The sequence below is a fragment of the Lynx rufus genome, unplaced genomic scaffold, assembly GCF_022079265.1.
Source record: "Lynx rufus isolate CCGP_SWC_20201006 ecotype Redwood Valley unplaced genomic scaffold, mLynRuf1.p SCAF_7, whole genome shotgun sequence".
Lineage (NCBI taxonomy): Eukaryota > Metazoa > Chordata > Mammalia > Carnivora > Felidae > Lynx > Lynx rufus.
This window is the reverse complement of record NW_025814889.1, coordinates 135772384-135791370: the sequence shown is the minus strand read 5'-3', so window position 1 is coordinate 135791370 and position 18987 is coordinate 135772384. Positions and strand designations below refer to the sequence as shown.

General features: G+C 56.4%; 1 protein-coding gene across 1 annotated transcript in view; it reads left to right on the top strand.

Annotated features, from left to right (window-relative positions):
* PACSIN2 (protein kinase C and casein kinase substrate in neurons 2) overlaps positions 1–18987 on the top strand; it is a 136080-nt gene that overhangs the window by 103176 nt on the left and 13917 nt on the right. Inside the window, exons 3-5 of the mRNA XM_047065313.1 lie at positions 12283–12439; positions 14445–14680; positions 16150–16305. Of these exons, the coding sequence (XP_046921269.1) occupies positions 12283–12439; positions 14445–14680; positions 16150–16305 (549 nt within the window). The remainder of the gene's footprint in view (positions 1–12282; positions 12440–14444; positions 14681–16149; positions 16306–18987) is intronic.

The following is an 18987-nucleotide window of genomic DNA, read 5'->3' as shown; positions in this document are numbered from 1 at the left end:
GTGACCCTCGGGCTCAGAATAGAGAGACAGCCTGCCCGGGTTCCTAGGCGGACCTCTCCTCCTCGGGATGCTTGCGGGGATTATAGTCAGCCTTCACAGGGCCCAGCCGTGATTCCCGAGCCCCGGGGAGTGTGGCCTCCTCGCTCACCCGTTTCTTGGCCCTGCACGTGCATGTTGCGTACACGGGAACGGGCTTGTCCCCCCCGTCCAAACTGCACGTAAGGAGCCGTTCCTTGAGAGAATTGAACACTCAAGGTGCTTCGCGTGTCCTCTAAAGATAAATTATTCTCTTGTTTGATCTCACTGATGTGAAAGCAACTTGTTTAAGCCATGTAAGATACAACATTTTCCCTTTCTACTCAGTAAATAAATAGAATTACCCAATTTTAGAGCTGGTGGGCTCTTGAATGCTCAATTAGGCCGTGCTGGCTTAGCTCCATGGAGACATTTGTATGCAGACGTTTGGGGCTGGAGCTGAGGGGCCCAGGCCTGGAGTTAGGGTGAGGCAGCCCGTGTGTGTGTGTGTGTGTGTGTGTGTGTGTGTGTGTGTGTGTGTGTGTGTTGTGTGGGGTGGTAGAACCAGGAATTCTGAGGCAGGGGACTCAGGGAGGGGTGGGGGGACTGTGGAAGCGGGATTTGGGGAGGGGCTGGGCCTGGAAGGAAGGGGGCACCGCCTAGAGGAAGTGCTGTTCTCACTTTTCCAGTCCGGCAGTCTTCCCCCCAAGGTAATTTGGCTTTGTGCCTCAGGGGTTCACCTGCTGTCAGCTCTCTAACTGTCCCTGCCCCCTTTCACTGTTAGAGCTTCCGACAACAGCTGCCAGCGAGCCCTGGCTGGCGCACCTGGCAAGACCCGGCTCACCATCCAGGTTAGCGGCAGCTCTTACGGCAGTGGGGTGCCCCTCGCCCAGCGCCTGCCTGGGGTGAGGGAGACTCAGGGAGGGTAGTGACCTAGTCACTGGGCAGCCGTGTCCTCGTGCTGTTTCCTGGGCACTCGGCTGAAGGGTGAGCGTGTGTGAGCGCCAGGGTGGAGTCTTGGGGGTGATGGCTTGCAGGTGGGGCGTGTGCTGTGCTCGGGACAAGTCCATGGGTGTCGCCGGGCCTTTGCTGACGCTGAGCATCGCATGCTGAGGGCGCAGAGCACAGTGAACCTAGCTGGCCACCCTAGGAGGAGGTCAGCTCTGAAGTAACTTTGTTTAAACGCATCCTTCTTCTCGACACGATGTGTTCTGCCTTTGGAGTTAGACCTGAGAACCGGGATTTCTGGGATTCTGGGTCTTCTTTTTTTCGTTCGTCATTTGGGACATTTAAAGATCGATAAGCAGTTGATCTTCCACGGTGCTGAAGGCTGGGATTTGTGCTTTGAAACTGTCGAGCGGCACAGGGTGCCTTGGCAGGGTAAGGAGCCTCATTTCTTCACCCTCCTACTTGGTGAGCACGGTTCCAGGCACGGCCGGCAGGGCCGGTCAGCATTGGGAGCGAGAGCTGAAAACCGGATCCGGGACCGGAGTGAGGCCCCGGAGTGAGACGGGACTGGCGCTGGGTCAGAGGCAGCCAGAGCACAGTTCGGGCTCCCGGGGCCCCGCCAGGTGAATGACATGACCCCGTTTTGAGGAGGTGGAGCCCGGTGAGGTGAGGGCCGGTTCAGGGGAGCACCAAGGTGGGGAACTCCTAGATCCTCTGGTTCCAGTGCAGGGTGAGTTGGGAGCCCAGATGGTGGGCGAGTCCAGCTGGAAGGCAGCGGGGAGAAGTCAGGTGGAGCCCCGTAGAACGAGGGGCGCCAGAGCACAGCTTGCAAGCAGGCACAGACTCGAGGGTTTTCCAGAGCGAGTCCGCGCTCCCCGGTGCTTTCAGGCGCCCAGCAGATTGCACAATCCTGAAGTCGATGGTGACCCCGTTCGGAAAGGGGGGTTCAGAGTAGGGGCTGGGCTAGGCTGAGACAGGAGGCTCTGCGCAGGCACCGTGGGGCCCCCCCGCCTCTGTGTGCGGGATGTGGCAAATGACGTGCGCCCCACCAGGCACGTGGGTGGGGAAGTGGCGACACCCCGAGGCCCAGGGCTGGAGCGCTCCAGGCCTGCCTGGGGCACGGGTAGACCTGGGGCCGAACTAACTCGGATCCTGGGTTTGAAGGAAAGCCTCGTCAGCATGAGTGAAGCAGCCGCGGGGCTCTCTGCTGCTCTCTGCTTAAACGGCTCTTTCCAGATCGGCACGAGTGTCAGTGACATCCGTCATCCCTGGAGGTACTCTCTGGTGGTGCTCCAACAGTCCATTCCTTTTAGTTTTGTGAGGAGAGCTGGAATGGCTCACTGGATTAAGACCTTGGTAAATAAAGGATCACGAGTTACTTCATTGCCCGTGTGTCCAGCTGAGCGCTTAGCAACTTTGCCGTCCCTCCCTGTGTGCGTGGAGCGGGGATTCCCGCTCCAGCGGCATTCGGGCATTGAGAGGATCTTACGGGGTGCCCTCTGTGGGCCTGGCCTGGAGGACGGAGAATAAAGGCACAGTCCTTGCCCTCGGAACCCACTGTGTTACCGCATTTGGGCTTCATGTGTCCATACGGGAGTAACGAGGGAGGGTGAGCTGGAGGGGGGGGCAGTTTCCCCGAGGGGGTGGCGTCTCGTGTGGCTCATGCTCCGTGGGGCCTTGATATTCTGCCTCAAGCCTTCAGAAAGCAGCCTTGCCCCTCAGAGTTCTCTTCTGCTCTTGCCACAGACACCCTTTCCTTCAGGCAACTCTGATGACCCAGGGCATTCCTTCCAGAACTTGTCACCGTCTGTAATTGTGTTATTTATCTGACCACAAACCCCAGGAAGGTAGGGACCACAGAAGTTTGTATCCCTCGTCCCTCCCACAGTTCTTGGCGCAGTTAGGTGTTGATGACACATCGGTGTGTGGCAAGAGGGTGGCACGAGGCTGTCAGAAATTGAGTTATGAGGGCTTCAGGGGCAGCCGGCCAGCTGGTAGCGTTGACAGACCCTTCCATTAGAAACCCTCTAATTGAGAAGGACCCTTGGAGGTCATCTGATCCTATGCCCCCATGGACAACCTGCGGAAATGGCCCGGTCTTGTCCAGCGATGCCTGAGCCCGGCTAAGAGTGCACCCGACCGGGAAGAAACCGGCCCGTACCGTAAACCCACCCTAGCCCAGTGTGTTTAGTCCTTACGAAATCAGTTCTACTTCTGCCTTACAGCTGAAGGAATAGAAACGTGGGGAGAGAGACCCACACAAGGCCATTTATTTCGGGGCAGGCCCAGATCTTTGCCTCTCCCTCCTGAGAGGCGGCCACGTCAGAGAGGGCTGGGGGCTGGGGGACTCAAACCAGGTAACAGAAGCTCATTCGGCCAATCTCCCCACTGTCTGCAGGCCTGTAGTTAAGGAATCCCAACAGGGTCATTTTTCATCCTTGTCTTTCAGAATGTCCTGGAGCCTCTCCGTGTACTTTATCAGCTTTGGATAAAACATTTGACTCTGATTCCATGGACTTGCCGGGAGGGAGGGACAACACCAAGGGCTTTTCCTTCTGTCCGGTCAGCTCCGCACAGCTGGTTCGCCCTTGAACCTGCCTTTCCAGGATGTGCAAGGAGCAGTTGTGGTGCCTGGGCTTTCAGTGTCCCAGGTTAAAGGGCATAATAAGCCTTCTGGGCGTGAAATCGAGGTCGTCTTCGGCAAGCGGTCTTAGTAGTTTACAGATTTGGGGTTCCTGATGAGCCTCAGTGGCACACAGTGGAATCAGGAACAGAGCCCGTACGTTACTTCTCTGTCTTGAACTCTGCTGTGGCCTTCCCTGGGACCCATAAGGCTGGTTGGAAACACACACATCACTTGACATTGACTTGTTAAGTCTTGGCTTTACTCTCTCTCTTCTCAGCCCGAGGAAGGTTCTGGAAGGCGGGCTCTTCCTTTTTCTGGCTGCACGATCGTGGGTGACTCTGCCTCTTTAGACCCCAGTTTCCTTTCCTATAAAATGGAAACACTAATGGTATCCACTGCTGAGGATTGTCACAGGAGGGGACACATGTAGAGCTGTTTTACACTGCCTGGCACAGCATTGACATGCTCTTTTATGATGCTGCTGCTGCTGAGAAACACTCATTGTGATGCCCGTGGCCAGCGGCTTGCAGTCCGGCTGGGGCAGGGAGGCGGCGAACATGCACGATCGTGACCCATGTGGGTCGAGCTGTGGCTGCAGGCCATGGGGACAGTGTTTGGAAGGGCTCTCGTGGCCCCCACGTGGACCAGCAAGCAGGAGCCTGTGGTGGGGAATTGGCCCCACCTGTCTGCAAGTGCAGGTGCTACAGGTGCTCCCCCTTGGTGGTCCTGCAGGGACAGCTGGTCTCAGGGAAGCCTCCCTGGGGAAGACAAGCTGCGCCTCATTAGACAGCTGGGACTGGTAGGTGGGATGCGACCCAACACCCACGTCCTTCACCATCTCTCTCCCTGCCTTTGACACTAGTCCCTTCCCTTCTCTAGTGTCGTGGCTTGTGTTAGCCCGGGTTCTCGTAAACTTGATAGCCTTGCTTTGTATGCGGCTGTTTTTTTTTTCAATGTTTATTTATTTTTGGGACAGAGAGAGACAGAGCATGAACGGGGGAGGGTCAGAGAGAGAGGGAGACACAGAATCGGAAACGGGCTCCAGGCTCCGAGCCATCAGCCCAGAGCCTGACGCGGGGCTCGAACTCCCGGACCGCGAGATCGTGACCTGGCCGAAGTCGGACGCTTAACCGACTGCGCCACCCAGGCGCCCCAGTATGCGGCTGTTTTTAATTCACACCGAGGCTGTCATGCTGCCCACCGTTGCCGTTCTGTTTCCTTCTATTCGTGAGGTCCATGCAGGTCGCAAGGTCTGTACCCCAGTCCTGCACTTTTCCCGCCACTTGCCTCCGCCTTGGTGTGCCACAGCTCCCCCCCCCCCCATTCACCCATGCATTCCCCAGGGTGAAGACTCCTGTGTGCCCACAGCCCAAGAGAACATTTCTGTGGGGATGACTCAGGAACAAAATCGCCAGGTCCTCACAGGGCATATGTCTGCTTAATGACTTAATTACTGCCTGGTTGTTCTCAGGCCTGCCTCAGGCTACCTTCCCCCAGTGTATACAGTAAGGGTCCCGTATGCCGTATGCCCCCCTGCCCCACGCTTGTCAGTTCCCACTCTCTGGGGTTTGCCAGTCTGTCAGGTGAAGAGCCTTGAGATCGTGGGCATTTCCCCAATCACACGAGTGTGAGCGCCTCACTGCCGTCAGCCCCTTGGACTTTGCTTCTCTCTGAAGTTGCCTGTTCATACCTTTTGCCCGACTTCCCTTGGGGCCTTTTTGATGTTGGTATATAGGACTTACTGGGATATTCCAGTTTAGCGTGTTGTCAATTTAGACATAGCAGATTGGGAAACAGTGTTTGTGGTCTGTTAACTTTGTCCGTGGTGTTGGCTTCTGAACAGAAATCCTTAATTTTTGATGCAAAAAAGATGTATTCATATACATACACACGCATGCATGTAAGCGCACAGCTTTGACTTTTGAAATTTTAAGGATCTTGCCCAGCCCAAAGTCACCTGTATTTTCTTGTAGTGACTTTCTGGTCCTATCTTACATTCTTACTGAGTGCCAGCTGTGTGGCAGACCCCGTGGAAGGCAATGGGGGAAGAGTGGTGGATGAGGAGGTCCACACCCTCTTAGGGCACAGTGTGAGACGCACGGTATTTGGGGGTTGACGTCCTGTGCGCTGCAGATCTGGCCTGCACAGCTCGGGACGGCAGGAAGTAAAGCTGTCTGGGGGCATGGACACAGGAACTGGCTGGGGAGGGCAGGGTGTTTTGGGGCACAGGCTGCCACTCCCTCACTCTGTTGTGCATCGAGTCGGCAGTGAGGCAGCCACAACCTCACTGGGGCTCCTGGGGGACCCCAAGTCCATCGGGAGCGTTGGTAGTGTTGAGATGAGCCACGGGCAGGAGGGAGCCGAGGCAGCTCAGGGTAGGAGAGTGTGGGCTTTGGGGCGGCCCTGCCTGGCTCCGTTCTCACTTGGGCCATTGGTTTCACTCTGGGACTTAGGCTGTAACAGGTAATCTGTCTGTGATGGGTCTGGTGGTCAACAGCCAAAGAGGAGGGTACAAAGAATAAAATGGAAGGTGTGCTTGAGATGACCAGTACGTGGTACCTTGTAGGTTCCTCTGACCCAGTGGCCTGTGGTTAGCATAGGTGATGGTAGCTGAGCCTGTACTGGGGCCCAGCCCTGGCACTGGGAGGCCGACAGGTGGGGGGCTCCGAGGAGCTGCGGGTTTGGTTTGCCTTCGCTCGCCCTGTCTCCCGCCTGGGAGCCTGGAGGTCTCACTGGGCTGCTTCCAAATCCTCCAGCTTTCCTGTTGCCTTTGGCCACCGTGCGCCACAGAAGGGGATTGGTCCGGATAAGTTGGCTCTAAAGTCAGAGAAGCAGGCATTGTGCAGCGTCCTCGTGAAAGGCAGTTCCAGACTGTTTCCACCCAGAGGATAAACGAGGAGCTGGTGCGACCTGTTTACAAACAGTCCCTCCCGGCGCCCCTGTAATTATAAACCTGCTGGGGTTTGGACAGAGCCCACTGTCTCTGTTCTGATTCCCAATTACCCAGATGTTTCTGCACAGGGATCACTGCACCTCCAGCCCCAGACTCGTCTTAGCTGACTATAAACCCAAGATGTGTCTGACGCTGGATTCTCAGCCCCTGGGGTGGAGGAAAACCCGAGGAACAACTGGAGTCAGACTTAGAGAAAGGGAGAGGTGGGCTGACTGCTAGGGGCTCCCTCCAGGCCTCAGGGTAGGGAGTTGTGGGTGGAGAGAGGATGGAGTGATTCTGATTCCCCGGAAGAGAGCGAGCTTGGTGGTGGGGAGGAGTGTGGCCCCCTAGGAGGAGTGGGGGCAGGAGAGTGGCTTCTGGAGGACTCTAGAAGGTGGTGGTTCTGCTCTTTCCAAGCCCAACCTGCATGAATTACGATCCCCCCCCCGCCCCCGGCCAGGTGCCTGGCCACTGGGATCCTGCCCCCACCTGCCACCCAGAGGACAGAGCGGTCCCTTGTCCTGCCTTTCCGCTCTCTGTCCCCACTGCTGAGGCCCCAGCCTGAGGAGGTTACGCTCGCACCCTCCTCTGGAAGCTTCGCACTCCTGAAACCGCCCCCCCCCGCCCCCTCCAGCCCCCCGCCCAGCCCCTGAGCGTGGCACCTTCCAGGATGAATGCCTGACCCTCGAGATTTCTCACCATCTGATTCCCCCACCCCCACCTGCACCCAACCCCCCATCGAAATGGCCAGTCATTCCCTTGCGTTCTGTGTTCCACGTTCCATGCCTCATGGCCAGCACCCCCGGGTCTCCTTGCTGGCAGAGCTTGTCGCCCATACTGTTCTCTCTCTCCAGATGTGTCCCTCTCCTTCTCTCCTTGCCTTTAACCTGGCCAGCGTCCTACTGGTCCTTGAAAATTTGGTTTGGATGTTGCCTCCAGTAGACCTTCCCCACCTCTCGCCCCTCCCCTTGTCTGGGCAGCCCCTGAGGAAGGGGGGTGTCCCAGCCCTGCACCCAGGGACATGTGTGGTGAGTGTCTGCCTTTAGTATCTTGGTATCTGAGGGGGTGAGCCTGAATTTAGAGGAACTTAGAAATATAGGTGGCCTCAGACCCTACTGGGCTTTCTGTGAATAAATCAACTGATAATAAGGTTTGGAAGAAATCTTGTGAAGTTTTTAAATTTCTACATAAAGTTATCTGCCATTTGGCTATCTCAGAACAAACCAGTGTTTTGTTTTGTTTTTTGTTTTGTTTTTTAACATTTATTTTTGAGACAGAGAGAGAGCATGAACAGGGGAGGGTCAGAGAGAGGGAGACACAGAATCTGAAACAGGCTCCAGGCTCTGAGCTGTCAGCACAGAGCCCGACGCGGGGCTCGAACTCACGGACCGCGAGATCATGACCTGAGCCGAAGTGGGCCGTTTAACTGACTGAGCCACACAGGCACCCCATAAACCAGTGTTTTGAAAAGCAAGAGAGAGGGGCACCTGGGTGGCTCAGTCGGTTAAGCGACTGACTTCAGCTCAAGTCACGATCTCATGAGTTCGAGCCCCATATCGGGCTCTGTGCTGACAGCTGGGAGCCTGGAGCCTGCTTCACATTGTGTCTCCCTCTCTCTGCCCCTCCCCTGCTTGTGCTCTGTCTCTGTCTCTCAAAAATGAATAAAAACATTAAAAAAAACCAAAAAGAAAAAAGCAAGAGAGAAACTTTTAAACTACAAAACTGGTAAAGCAAAAATAGCTAACCATGTATGTCCTCACTTTATCATACGATCGCTGTGTCACGTATTTGCAAATTAACTTTTCTTGCACTTCAAAAACCAGTCGGCATTATACCTCAATTTTTTTTAATGTATTGAAACAAAGAGAGCACACTCTGTCAAAGAAGACATATGGGCGGCAGACAGGAGCGAGAAAAGGCTGTCAGCGTCACTAGACGTTAGGAAGGTGCAAATTAAAATCACAGTGAGACAACTGCCACGTACTAAACAAAATGGTAAAATATTACAAAAATAAACCCGACACGGCGCCAAGTGCCAAGGAGAGCACAGAGCAGTCACAACCCTCGTACCCTGCAGCTGGGAGGCGAAATGTGCAGGCACTTGGGGTCACGGTTTGGCGATTTCTTACAAAGTTGGATGTGTGCTTATCGTATAACATTCCCACTCTTAAGTGTTCGACCTGCCCAGGAATCTTTATAGCTTCTTTATTTGTAATTGCCCCAAACTGAAAACAACCCCAGTGTCCTTCAACAGGACGAAAGGGCAAGCAAGTACATGGCAGTGTCTCCACACGATAGAACAGCTCTTGGCAGTAAAAAGGAATAAACTACTGACCGAGACAATAACATGGAACCGGCTCAAAGGCCAGGCCACATGCTGGGTGGTTCCATTTATCCCGGACGTCTTGGTAAAGGGTGTTGGGGAGGAAGAATTTCCTGTGCCCTTCAAGGTCCTTCTGGCTGGACTAAGAATCAAATTGACAGGAGGCAGATTAACAGAAGAAGAAAAAATTTAATTTGTACACTTGGGGAATCCACACAGACATGGCATATTCCGAAGACAGGCAAAGCGAGGTGTGTCTGTCATCCTGAACGAAGGAGAAGGGGTAGGGGTCTGGGGCTTCAAAGGGAAGGAATGTAATTCACAGGTAAATGAAAAAGAGTCAGTGTTTGGTGGACAAATGTTTGCCGAGCCACCAGGAAACAATGGGACAGAGAGAACTTTGATCAGACAGGCCTTCCTGGGCCCTGCTCTGTCCACCACGCCTAGCTCACAGAATAACGTTATCTGTGGCATACGATAGCTTTCTTCCTGGAGCAGGTCCTCAATCCAGATCCTTTTTAGGCAGTGGGGGGTCGGGGGTGGGGGAGGTAAAGAGCTTTTCCTGAATCTGTTGGGGTTTGATTGCTTTTTAACTCAAAATAATCTTCATGCCACAGTGGCCTGGCTTGGGGCGGCCTGACCTTTGCCCCCACAAGGGACGCCAATCAGATCAGTGGCTGCCGGGGCTGTGTGGGGCAGAGGCTGACTGCAGGAGGGCACGGGGGACAAGGCAGGGAGATGGAAGTTTCTGTACCTTGATACGGTGTTGGTATACACGGCTTACGTGCATCTGAACTCGTCTAACTGTATCCCTGTGAAGGGTGAATTTTATTGTATGTAGATTATATTTCAGTCTAGAGAAACAGCTGTCAGCACCCTGACCGCCAGGACCTTGCTCAGGGGAGCAGGAAGGCCACATCGCTCTGTCACTGGGCAGTTTGTGCAGATGTTAATAGTACTTCCTGGTGAACGTCCCTGGGTGTAGACTAAAGGGATAGGCGTCTCGAGCCCATATGTAGCCTTTTAATGGAGGAAAGCCCAGTAGGGCAGACGTTCCTAGAGCATCTCAGTGCCTGTTGTCATGACCACTCCCTTCTCCCCTTGGCCTCAGCAGTGGTCACAGCGGCCAACATTTAAACCCAAAACACATGATTCTGGAAACGTCCTGCCTGCATTCCTTGCTGCAGCTGGGAATGCGATTTCAGATTTCAAGAGTTGTCCTTAAGTATGAACAGCGCCTGAGGTACTGCTCAGGACCTGGCTTAACAGATACCCTCTTCTGTTCCCTAAAATTTTTTTACGAGGCTTTTGAAAAGCAGAGAGGTGGGTAGGTTTCTGGAGAGCCAACACGCTGTGATCTTGATTACCAGTTTGGATATTGTTGGTGACAGGTGAAAGCCAGCTCCGCGTCACGGTCTCACGTCGCCTGTCGAGCCTGAATCGAGCTGCGATGATCTTAGCCCTTGTGGCCGCCAGCTCAGCGACACAGAGTTGTGTTTTGTTGGCTATTTATTTATTTATTTATTTATTTTTCCATCCTGCTGTAGATTTCAAAATGACAGCAGGGCCCTATTTTAAAGGGAAGTGAGCACTCGGTGTCACTTCCAGCTGGTTGTGAAACGCTTGCTTTTTGCCTCGCTGATGACAGGGCCTGCTGAGGATACAGTTGAAAGCTGCCCGTCTTGGTCAGGAGCAACCGCCTGGCCGCGCGCTCCCAGAGCTGTGCGTGCACTTCAGCGTCTGGTGGAGAAGGCTGCCCTGGCCGCCTGGCCCCCGGGGCTCCTTGCTGGTCCCCATGGGAGCGGGGTCCTCTCTGGCCTCAGCGACAGCCCTTCCTGAGGGGCCAGAGCTCCTCCCCTGTTGCCCATGCCCTTCCGGGGGCCCCCGTGTTCTGTCCCTCTTCAAGGACTTCACCACCGCCCCCCTCCCCTCGGTTAGTTCAGCTCAGGGCAGGAGAAACTCTAGTGTGAACTCTTCGTAAACCGGAGTTCAACAGGCTGTGCCGTTGTCGGTCTCCGCAGCCTGCCCGCGAGAGCAAGGACTGTCCCCTTTTGTGTAGGAGTGGGACCTAGTCCTCTGTTCTGCAGGAGCTTCCAGACTGAGTCTAAACGGGTGAAATAGGAGAGGGATCAGCCAGCAGAGAGACCTTCAGACACGGTAAAGTTGGTAAAAGTTGGCGAAGGTTTTGGAAGCGAGTGGGAAGGAAGGGTTGGAATGGCATGATCGTTTTCCTGCCACATTTCCTCCAGCGCCCCAGTGTCCGCGCTGCCCTTCTAGGTGAGGTCTGGTGAATGCTTTGATCCTCACTCCAGTGCAGCCACTAATATTTCTTAATTCTGTTATATTTGATAGTTTATTTTAAAAATTCTTAATGTTTATTTTTGAGAGAGAGAGAGAGTAGGGGAGGGGCAGAGAGAGAGAGACAGAGACAGAATCCGAAGCAGGCTCCAGGCCCTGAGCTGTCAGCACAGAGACAGATGCGGGGCTCGAACTCACGGACCGCAGGATCATGACCTGAGCCGAAGTCAGATGCTTAACCGACTGAGCCATCCAGGCGCCCCTATATTTGATAATTTAAACGAGCTAGTCTCTCTTTTCATATGTGAGAGAACGTAGTCCAAACTCACCTTAACACTGGTCAAAGCAGAGAGGAGCCTGAGCTTTGCCACGGAGACGGTCCCACCCGGAGCCGTTTGAGATGCTGCCTTCAGCTGCTGCCCCCGATCTTAGTGACCTAGGTGATCCCCTAAGCCCTGGTTTTCTCATCTTCTTCCTACTTGCCATGGCAGGGCAGTATTTGCAGGTGCAAAACACCTGCTGTGTTGCCTGGCACATAGTAGGTGCTCAGAAGGTGGGAGAGTGTTGAGGGCTCTAATCGGGAAGTGATAATAATCCAGCATGGGATGATGTTAAAGTGGGAGGTGCCTGAAACCTGTTTATACCAGTGATTTTCCAAAGGTCTTTAGCCAGTTCTGTAATATTAATTATAGAATCATTTAGATCCGAGCCACTAAATAATAATAATAATAATTATTATTATTATTATTTTTTTTTTTTTTTTTATCTCTCTAGTCAGACATCACTTGCTCCAGGAGCTGTCCCTGACCCCTTGGTCTACACGAGATGCCCTTCTGGGCACCTTCAGCTCGCCATTCCCTCCACCACAGCCCTGCCTGTGCTGGTCTGTCCCCCTCCCTGGCCCGTGGTGTCAGAGCGTGGATGCTGACCACGTGGTTTTTGAGCTCTGAATTTTTTTTTTTCGATGTTCCTGCCAGTAATAAAAATGGGGAGCTCGTCAGCTAACAACGCAGGGTGCCTTTTGAGTGGAAGAGTGGATGAGCCCGGCTGGCACGGAGGCCACGCGTGCAGCCGCGGGGGTCAGGCCTGCCCCAGTCCCAGGAGGGGGCCCCGGCCTCACCGTGTGGTTCTGTCTCCTAGGTCGGGAACTATAAGCGGACGGTGAAGCGGATCGACGATGGCCACCGCCTGTGCAGCGACCTCATGAACTGCCTGCACGAACGGGCGCGCATCGAGAAGGCGTACGCGCAGCAGCTCACCGAGTGGGCGCGGCGCTGGAGGCAGCTCGTGGAGAAGGGTAGGGAGGCCGCCGCCCCGGGGGGCAGCGGGGCGCCGTCACCCAGCAGCGCGGGCGGGGTGAGCTCTCTTCCCCTTTCTTTGCGGCACGGGGCTCCTCTCTGCAGACAGCACCCGAGCCCCCCTCTGCGGAGCCCCGGTCAGCCGTAGGGCATGCTCCGCTTGCCGGCCTAACCCGGAACGGTGCCTTCGGGACCCAGACTCGAGTCAGCGCTCTCATGGCAGAGCCGGCTGCTTTGCACGGCGGGTCCGACACGGAGGGTTGTTTCTTCGTAAGCTTGGCTGTGTAGCAGATCAGGAAAGACTAGGTGGTGACATCGCCAGGCTTTCTAATTTGGAATTTTAACAGGAATAACTAGAGGTGTCGTATGGTGCGCGTTCTACCCCTGCTCCCTCCCTAGCAAAACGCTCGGAAGATTCTGGAGTTTGGTAACCGACTGCTGCCGGAGATATGGATTGTGCTCAGGACGCACCTCCCGGCAGTAGACGGGGGCTTGATGGCTTCCAGGGTTTCCTGCGACAGAAGCCGGTCGGTGGGGCTTTCTCAGGGTGTGCCGTGGGGCAGGCCCTTTCCCGTGGCAGCCCACCTCAGAGGATGGGGAAGTCAGGCCGCTGGCCTCGGGGTCCGGCGGGGGGAGGGAGGGGCCCCAGGCAGCTTCGGCCCGGTCTAGACCAGCTGCCCGTGTCTCCCCTGTTGCTGAAACTGGTCGTCGGTCAGGTGGGGGTGGTTAGCACAGTGCCTTGGTACAAGCAGGTGCCAGGGAGTGAGGTGGTCACGCACGGGTGACGAGGAGCCGTAACTTGTTACTTTATTTCCACCTCTTGGGGTCCAGCTGCCAGCACCGTCCCTTGTGTTGATTCAAAACTTGAGGCTCACAGAGCACCGTTGCCCCCCTCACCGCGTGGATCCCACCACCGCGTGGCAGACCGAGGCGGGACAGGGAGCAGCTTGTTCTGTAGACACAGGGAGTCGAGGTTCAGAAGGGTTCACACCCCCCACGGCTGTCCACCCCTCCGGTGCCTCTCTGTGTCAGTACACAGCTCAAACAGCAATTGTCCCTCTCAGATTCCGTCACAGCTTCTTCCTCCCTCACCTGAGGCCAGCACCCCACACCCTCACCAGAGTGACAGGCCGATTACGAGCTTCCTTCCTGAGTGCAGCGTGCGACGGGACCACTGTCTAGAGATTTCCATCTGGCCAGAGCAGCTTCCTGCCTCCAACTCTCCTTCCTCTCCCCAAGACAGGGCTTCCATTCTGCTGAGGAGACAGTCCTCTGTTTGACGAGCAGCTCTCAAGTTCCTGCTCTGAGCCAGGCTCCTCCTGGGAGTGAATGAGAGAGGTGCTGGAGAGCCCCCCACGTGGAAGGGAGAGGCCTCAAGAAGGGGGAGAGGTCAGCTCACTTCAGAGGCACCTCCTTCTCCAGCCAGCCATAAGCATATTAAAACTTTCAAGATGCTAGGGCGCCTGGGTGGCTCAGTTGGTTAAGTGTCTGACTCCTGATTTCAGCTCAGGTCACGATCTCCTGGTTCATGAATTCGAGCCCCACGTCAGCCTCTATGCTGACAGTGCTGAGCCTGCTTGGGATGTTCTCTCTCTTTCTCTTTGCCTCTCCCCACCCCCCCCACCCTAATAAATGAATAAACATTTAAAAAATACTAACTAGGAAAAAGAAAAACTTCCAAGATGCAGAAATTCGAGTTTTTAAAGAGCTTAGTGACTCTAAAAAAAGGAAATGTGGGTAATCCCCTGATTTCCCTAACAAAAGAATGGCTGAGTCCATCCAGCTTCGCTTCCTTATTCTTTCTTCATCCCAGGCTGAAAAAGGAACAGCCACTGAGAGAAAAAGATCTGAAAGAACCCAAAGGAAACCTCTCGGCCCAGCAGCCAGGCTGCTGGGCCTAGAATCCGGTCCTCACAGCAGAGACAGGTTAACAGAGCAAATCCCCACGGCAGGGCCCCTCTGGGAGCCGCGGACGAGTAACCAGCAGCTTCTCTCCTGTGCCAGGGCCCCAGTACGGGACGGTGGAGAAGGCCTGGACGGCGGTCATGGCCGAGGCGGAGAGAGTGAGCGAGCTGCACCTGGAGGTGAAGGCCTCACTGATGAACGAGGACTTCGAGAAGATCAAGAACTGGCAGAAGGAAGCCTTTCACAAGCAGATGATGGGAGGCTTCAAGGAGACCAAAGAGGCGGAGGACGGCTTTCGGAAGGCGCAGAAGCCCTGGGCCAAGAAGCTAAAAGAGGTGCATGCCTCCTGCAGGCAGCTCCCGGCCCGGCCCGGCGCCCCTGCTTCCTGGCTGCTCCCCCTCTGACTGCTCTGGGCAGCGGTAGAGACGGGCCACCCCTCGGAGGCCCGTGGTGGCTAAGATTTACTCCAGTTCAAGACACCGGAGTCCCTTTGGGCTAGTAGAAAGGATTAATTTGAAATGTTTCTTTCGTATGTGTTTTTCTCTGAAATTTGCAGATGATACTGATACTGGTTTTTCCAAACGTAGCAACCGAAGCCACTGAGCCTTGCCCAGCCTTGGCTCTCGGGAGGCTCTCAGACACGCACCCCTGCCCTCACCACCCGCAGCTCGCCAGCCCCATTCCTTGGGTGGCCGTGCTGCTTCCTTCCTTGCCCGTCCCCCAGCTTTTCTCAGGAGCCATACTGCCTTCCTCCTCCCCAGAACCGCCCAGAACAGACCTCTGTCTTCGGGTTGTAACGACAGGCTCTCCTTTTCTCTGTTGTCTCGGCCTTCGCCACTCTCCTTTCTTCTCGTCCGCGGCCTCATTTGTAATGATTATCCCCGTCATGAGGCCACGGTTACAAAACTCTTTCCTCTCTAGAATGAACTCTGTGACTTTGGCTTAAGCAGGGAAACGTCTGTGAAGTAAAGATACACACATCCAGGGGCGCCTAGGTGGCTCAGTCGGTTGAGCGCCCAACTTCGGCTCAGGTCATGATCTCGCAGTTCGTGAGTTCGAGCCCCGCGTCGGGCTCTGTGCTGACAGCTCGGAGCCTGGAGCCCGCTTCGGATTCTGTGTCTCCCTCTCTCTGCCCATTCCCCAGTTGCACTCTGTCTCTCTCTCAAAAATAAACATTTAAAAACTTTTTAAAAATATGAAAACTTTAAAAAAACTTAAAAAAAAGCCTATACAGACATGTGCACATACATGCGCCTGTGTGCGTGCGTGTATATACGTGAGAGAGCCGTGGAACACATGTCCTGTGACTCTGCCTCCCAACACCAGCCCCTCACGTTAGCCCTGGAACTTTGTATTCGCTCTTCCAGCCGCCTGGCATGCTCTTCCCGCAGACAGCCACACCTCCTTCCCATTCCTGCTCCGTGGCGTCTCTCGGCCGGCTCTCCCCAGCCTCCGAATGCAGCTCAGCGCGGCGTCCCCTCCCCGCTCTTCTCTCCTCCTTGGCACTCATTACCCTCTGACTCTGTTCTTCAGCCGTCTCTTGTAGTCGCCTCTCTGGCTGGACGGAGAGCTCCGTGACAGCCCGGTGCCTTGGGTGCCGCACCCCCGGTGCCCAGGAGGGCGCCCGGCCCCAGGCAGGCACCGTGCCAGCGTCTGCTGGATGCCCTGTCGCGATCGTGCGGCGCGCAGAGCTCTGCACCTGCTCCTCCCTCTCGTCTGGGTGGCGCGAGCAGAGTCTGTGGAGCCTCTCTAGTCAGGACTCTGTGCTCCCGACGTGGCGCTCAGGAGCTCCCTCCCCCCGCAGGTGGAGGCAGCAAAGAAGGCCTACCACGCGGCGTGCAAAGAGGAGAAGTTGGCCACGTCACGAGAAACCAACAGCAAAGCAGACCCATCCCTCAACCCCGAGCAGCTTAAGAAGTTGCAAGACAAAGTAGAAAAATGCAAGCAAGATGTTCTTAAGGTAAACCGGGCACAGCTTTTCCACGCTGAACGCGCGTGCCTCAGCTGGCCACCCGTCTGGCCCACAGCCTTTGTCGCCACTGGAGCGGATGCGGGGGGCGGTGCCACGGCAGCGGAACCTAGTGCTGCCCTCGAGAGAGTTCCGCAGTGAGCCCCTTCCCGCGGCGCCCCGTGCCCCGCTCAGGGCTGGGGCGGAAGCGAGTGCTGGACAGGCAGGGGAACGGGCCGTTCCTCCGCTCGGGGAAGGGCGGTGGGGCTGCTGCCAGCCAGGCGGGAACAGCTTGTGCGGGACGTGGAAGCGTGAACGTCAGTGGCAGGGAGCTGACGTCTGAGCTGGCACAGGGGGTTATGATGTCCAAATTGCCAGCGGTCTTGCAAGGCAGGTGGTGAGGAGCTTCTGACACTGCTAACAGGGAGCCACTGAAAGAAGGTTCCAGAACCTGGGGAGGGCACAGGTGTGGAGGAGGACCACAGCTTACAGCGATTGCTCTGGTGGTGAGGGGCGGGAATCCCATGGCAGGATGGGAGTGCCTGGAAGGCCCAGGGCACTGTGGCCATAGGCGGGGTCGAGGGAGCAGGGCCCAGCGGTGAAGGCCCTGGAGAGGTGCAGGCGCACAGGCAGTGTGGCATCCTGGGTGCCCTCTGTGCAGTGCCGTGGATCAGAGAGCGGACGGGAGGGCGGTGTGACCGTGAGGGCGCCCGCAGAGGCCGGAGTGATCCTGCCCGGAAGGCCCGGGGCACGCGGTGCCAATGCTGGACAGGTTCACGTCGTTTGAAAGTTCCCAGGAAGTGAGAGCTGACGTGAGCGAGGCCCCAGGCCACCGCCTCTGCTGTGCGGTGAGGGTGCAGGGGGCCGGGGCCGTCAGGGGCTGCTCTGCGGCAGGGCTGAGCGAGGAGACGCCAGCCTGCATCTGGGGAGAGAGATGCAGAGAAGTGGAGAGGCCCTGCGGCCCGGACAGGACGTGAGGCCGAGGGGAAGCAGGAGCCCTGAGCTGCTCCGTGGACACCCTCCACCGTGTCCGGCTTGGGTGAGCACCACTGAGCCCGGGGACTTAGGTGGTGGCGTCTCTGTGTGTGACTGAGGAAACTGCGTTGGGAGAGACTCAGCCTTGTGCCAGCTGGTGGTGTGAGCGGGGGACGGCCCGTACCCTCTCTCTCCACTCCTCGCTGCTCTGTCGTCAGCGTAGCGAGGGGGCGGAGTCGTGCAGAATGTCGTCTGTGGAAGAGCCCATCCCTCAGAGCGAGCACCGGAGCCTCTTGGGGACAAGCCCCCACTCCCCGCTCCTGGTTCTGGGCCTGGGGCAGGGCCAGGAATGTGGGGTTTTAGAGCAGCTGCTGCCTCCGCTACGGGATCGGGTCAGGAGCCTTGGGGCTACGCGCCGAATAGGGAGGGCACCTGGGCTCCGGGAACGTGAGGCCGGCGGGGTGCTGAGGGCCGCTTCTGCCAGGTGCCCTGGACGGCGCCCAGAGGAGAGATGCGCCGTTTCCACGTCGGGGTGTGGGTGTGAGGGAGACGAAGACACATACCTTTCCTGTTTTATTTACAGCCGCTCCGAACAGAGTTCACTAAATCGATGCTTCGGCAGAACAGACCCAGGGTCCGAGGTCAGATGTAAGGCGCCTGTCAGGATGACTGGGCCGCTTTGTAGAGATTTCCCTCCTGGCTCTGCGGTCTGGTCGGTGACCTTGAAGCACGATGGTCCTCGTAGGCCGAGAGCCAGCCCAGAGAGGAGGGCACCCCCACCCCTACCTCCCCTTCCTGAAGCGGTTGCCAAAAACCAACACTGACTGGCTGCACACGCCTTTCTGTATTTCTTACCGGTCAGGCAGTGACTGCACCTCACAGTATCCATCAGAAAGGAACTCCTCACGTTCAGTGCTAAAGGTCACCGTCCACAGGAGAGCGAAGGCTGCTTCTCGTTTTGCTCCATGGATGTTTACGGGGAACTTTCTAAGTGCTCTGTGCTGGGGATTCCCCAGTGGTGGTGATCGCGCTCTCTATCTGGCCTTTGCTGGGGTAGGACTGTTTGTGAACACGGGCCACGTGCCCGGGGAGCATCTTGTCGCTACCGGGTGCCCCGGGGTACCCAGGGAGGCTGCTGTGTTGAAGTATCCCAGAGAAGTGGTTGCTCTGTGTCGCCCTGATGGTACCGCTGGGCGCCGGGTGTTTAAACTAGAGCTTCAGGTCTTCGGGCCTCCGAGCTAGTGATCCCACACAGGGCCTCACACGTGCAGGCAGCCGATGAGGAGGAGGAGGAATAATCAGGGCAGTTGGTGGCTCTCTGTTTCTGCTGGGAATGCCCAAACTGGAAGGGATGACCTTTCTCTGGGGTCACAGAGGACCCAAGCCCAGCCAGGAGGCTCAGAAGCAGGACAAGGAACGGTAGATACGGGAGGGGGCAGGGGGTTGTTCCGGGGAGTGGACGGGGCCTGTTGGGGAAGTCTTTGAGAAGAGAGATCCCTGGGGCATAAAGGGGAGTTTTCCAGGGCCTGAGTCACAGAAGCGTGTCTGGGAGGGAAGCAGTGTAGACAGTGAGTAGACTTGGGGTCTCGAGCGGGGGCAGAGAAGCTGCCCCCGAGGTTGCGGGGGACCCACAGCCGGGGTTCCAAGGCATGGCCTTGATCCTCAAGGCGAGGCGGCCTGTAACGGCTCAGGGAGGCTCAGCCCTTTCTTGGAAGCCCA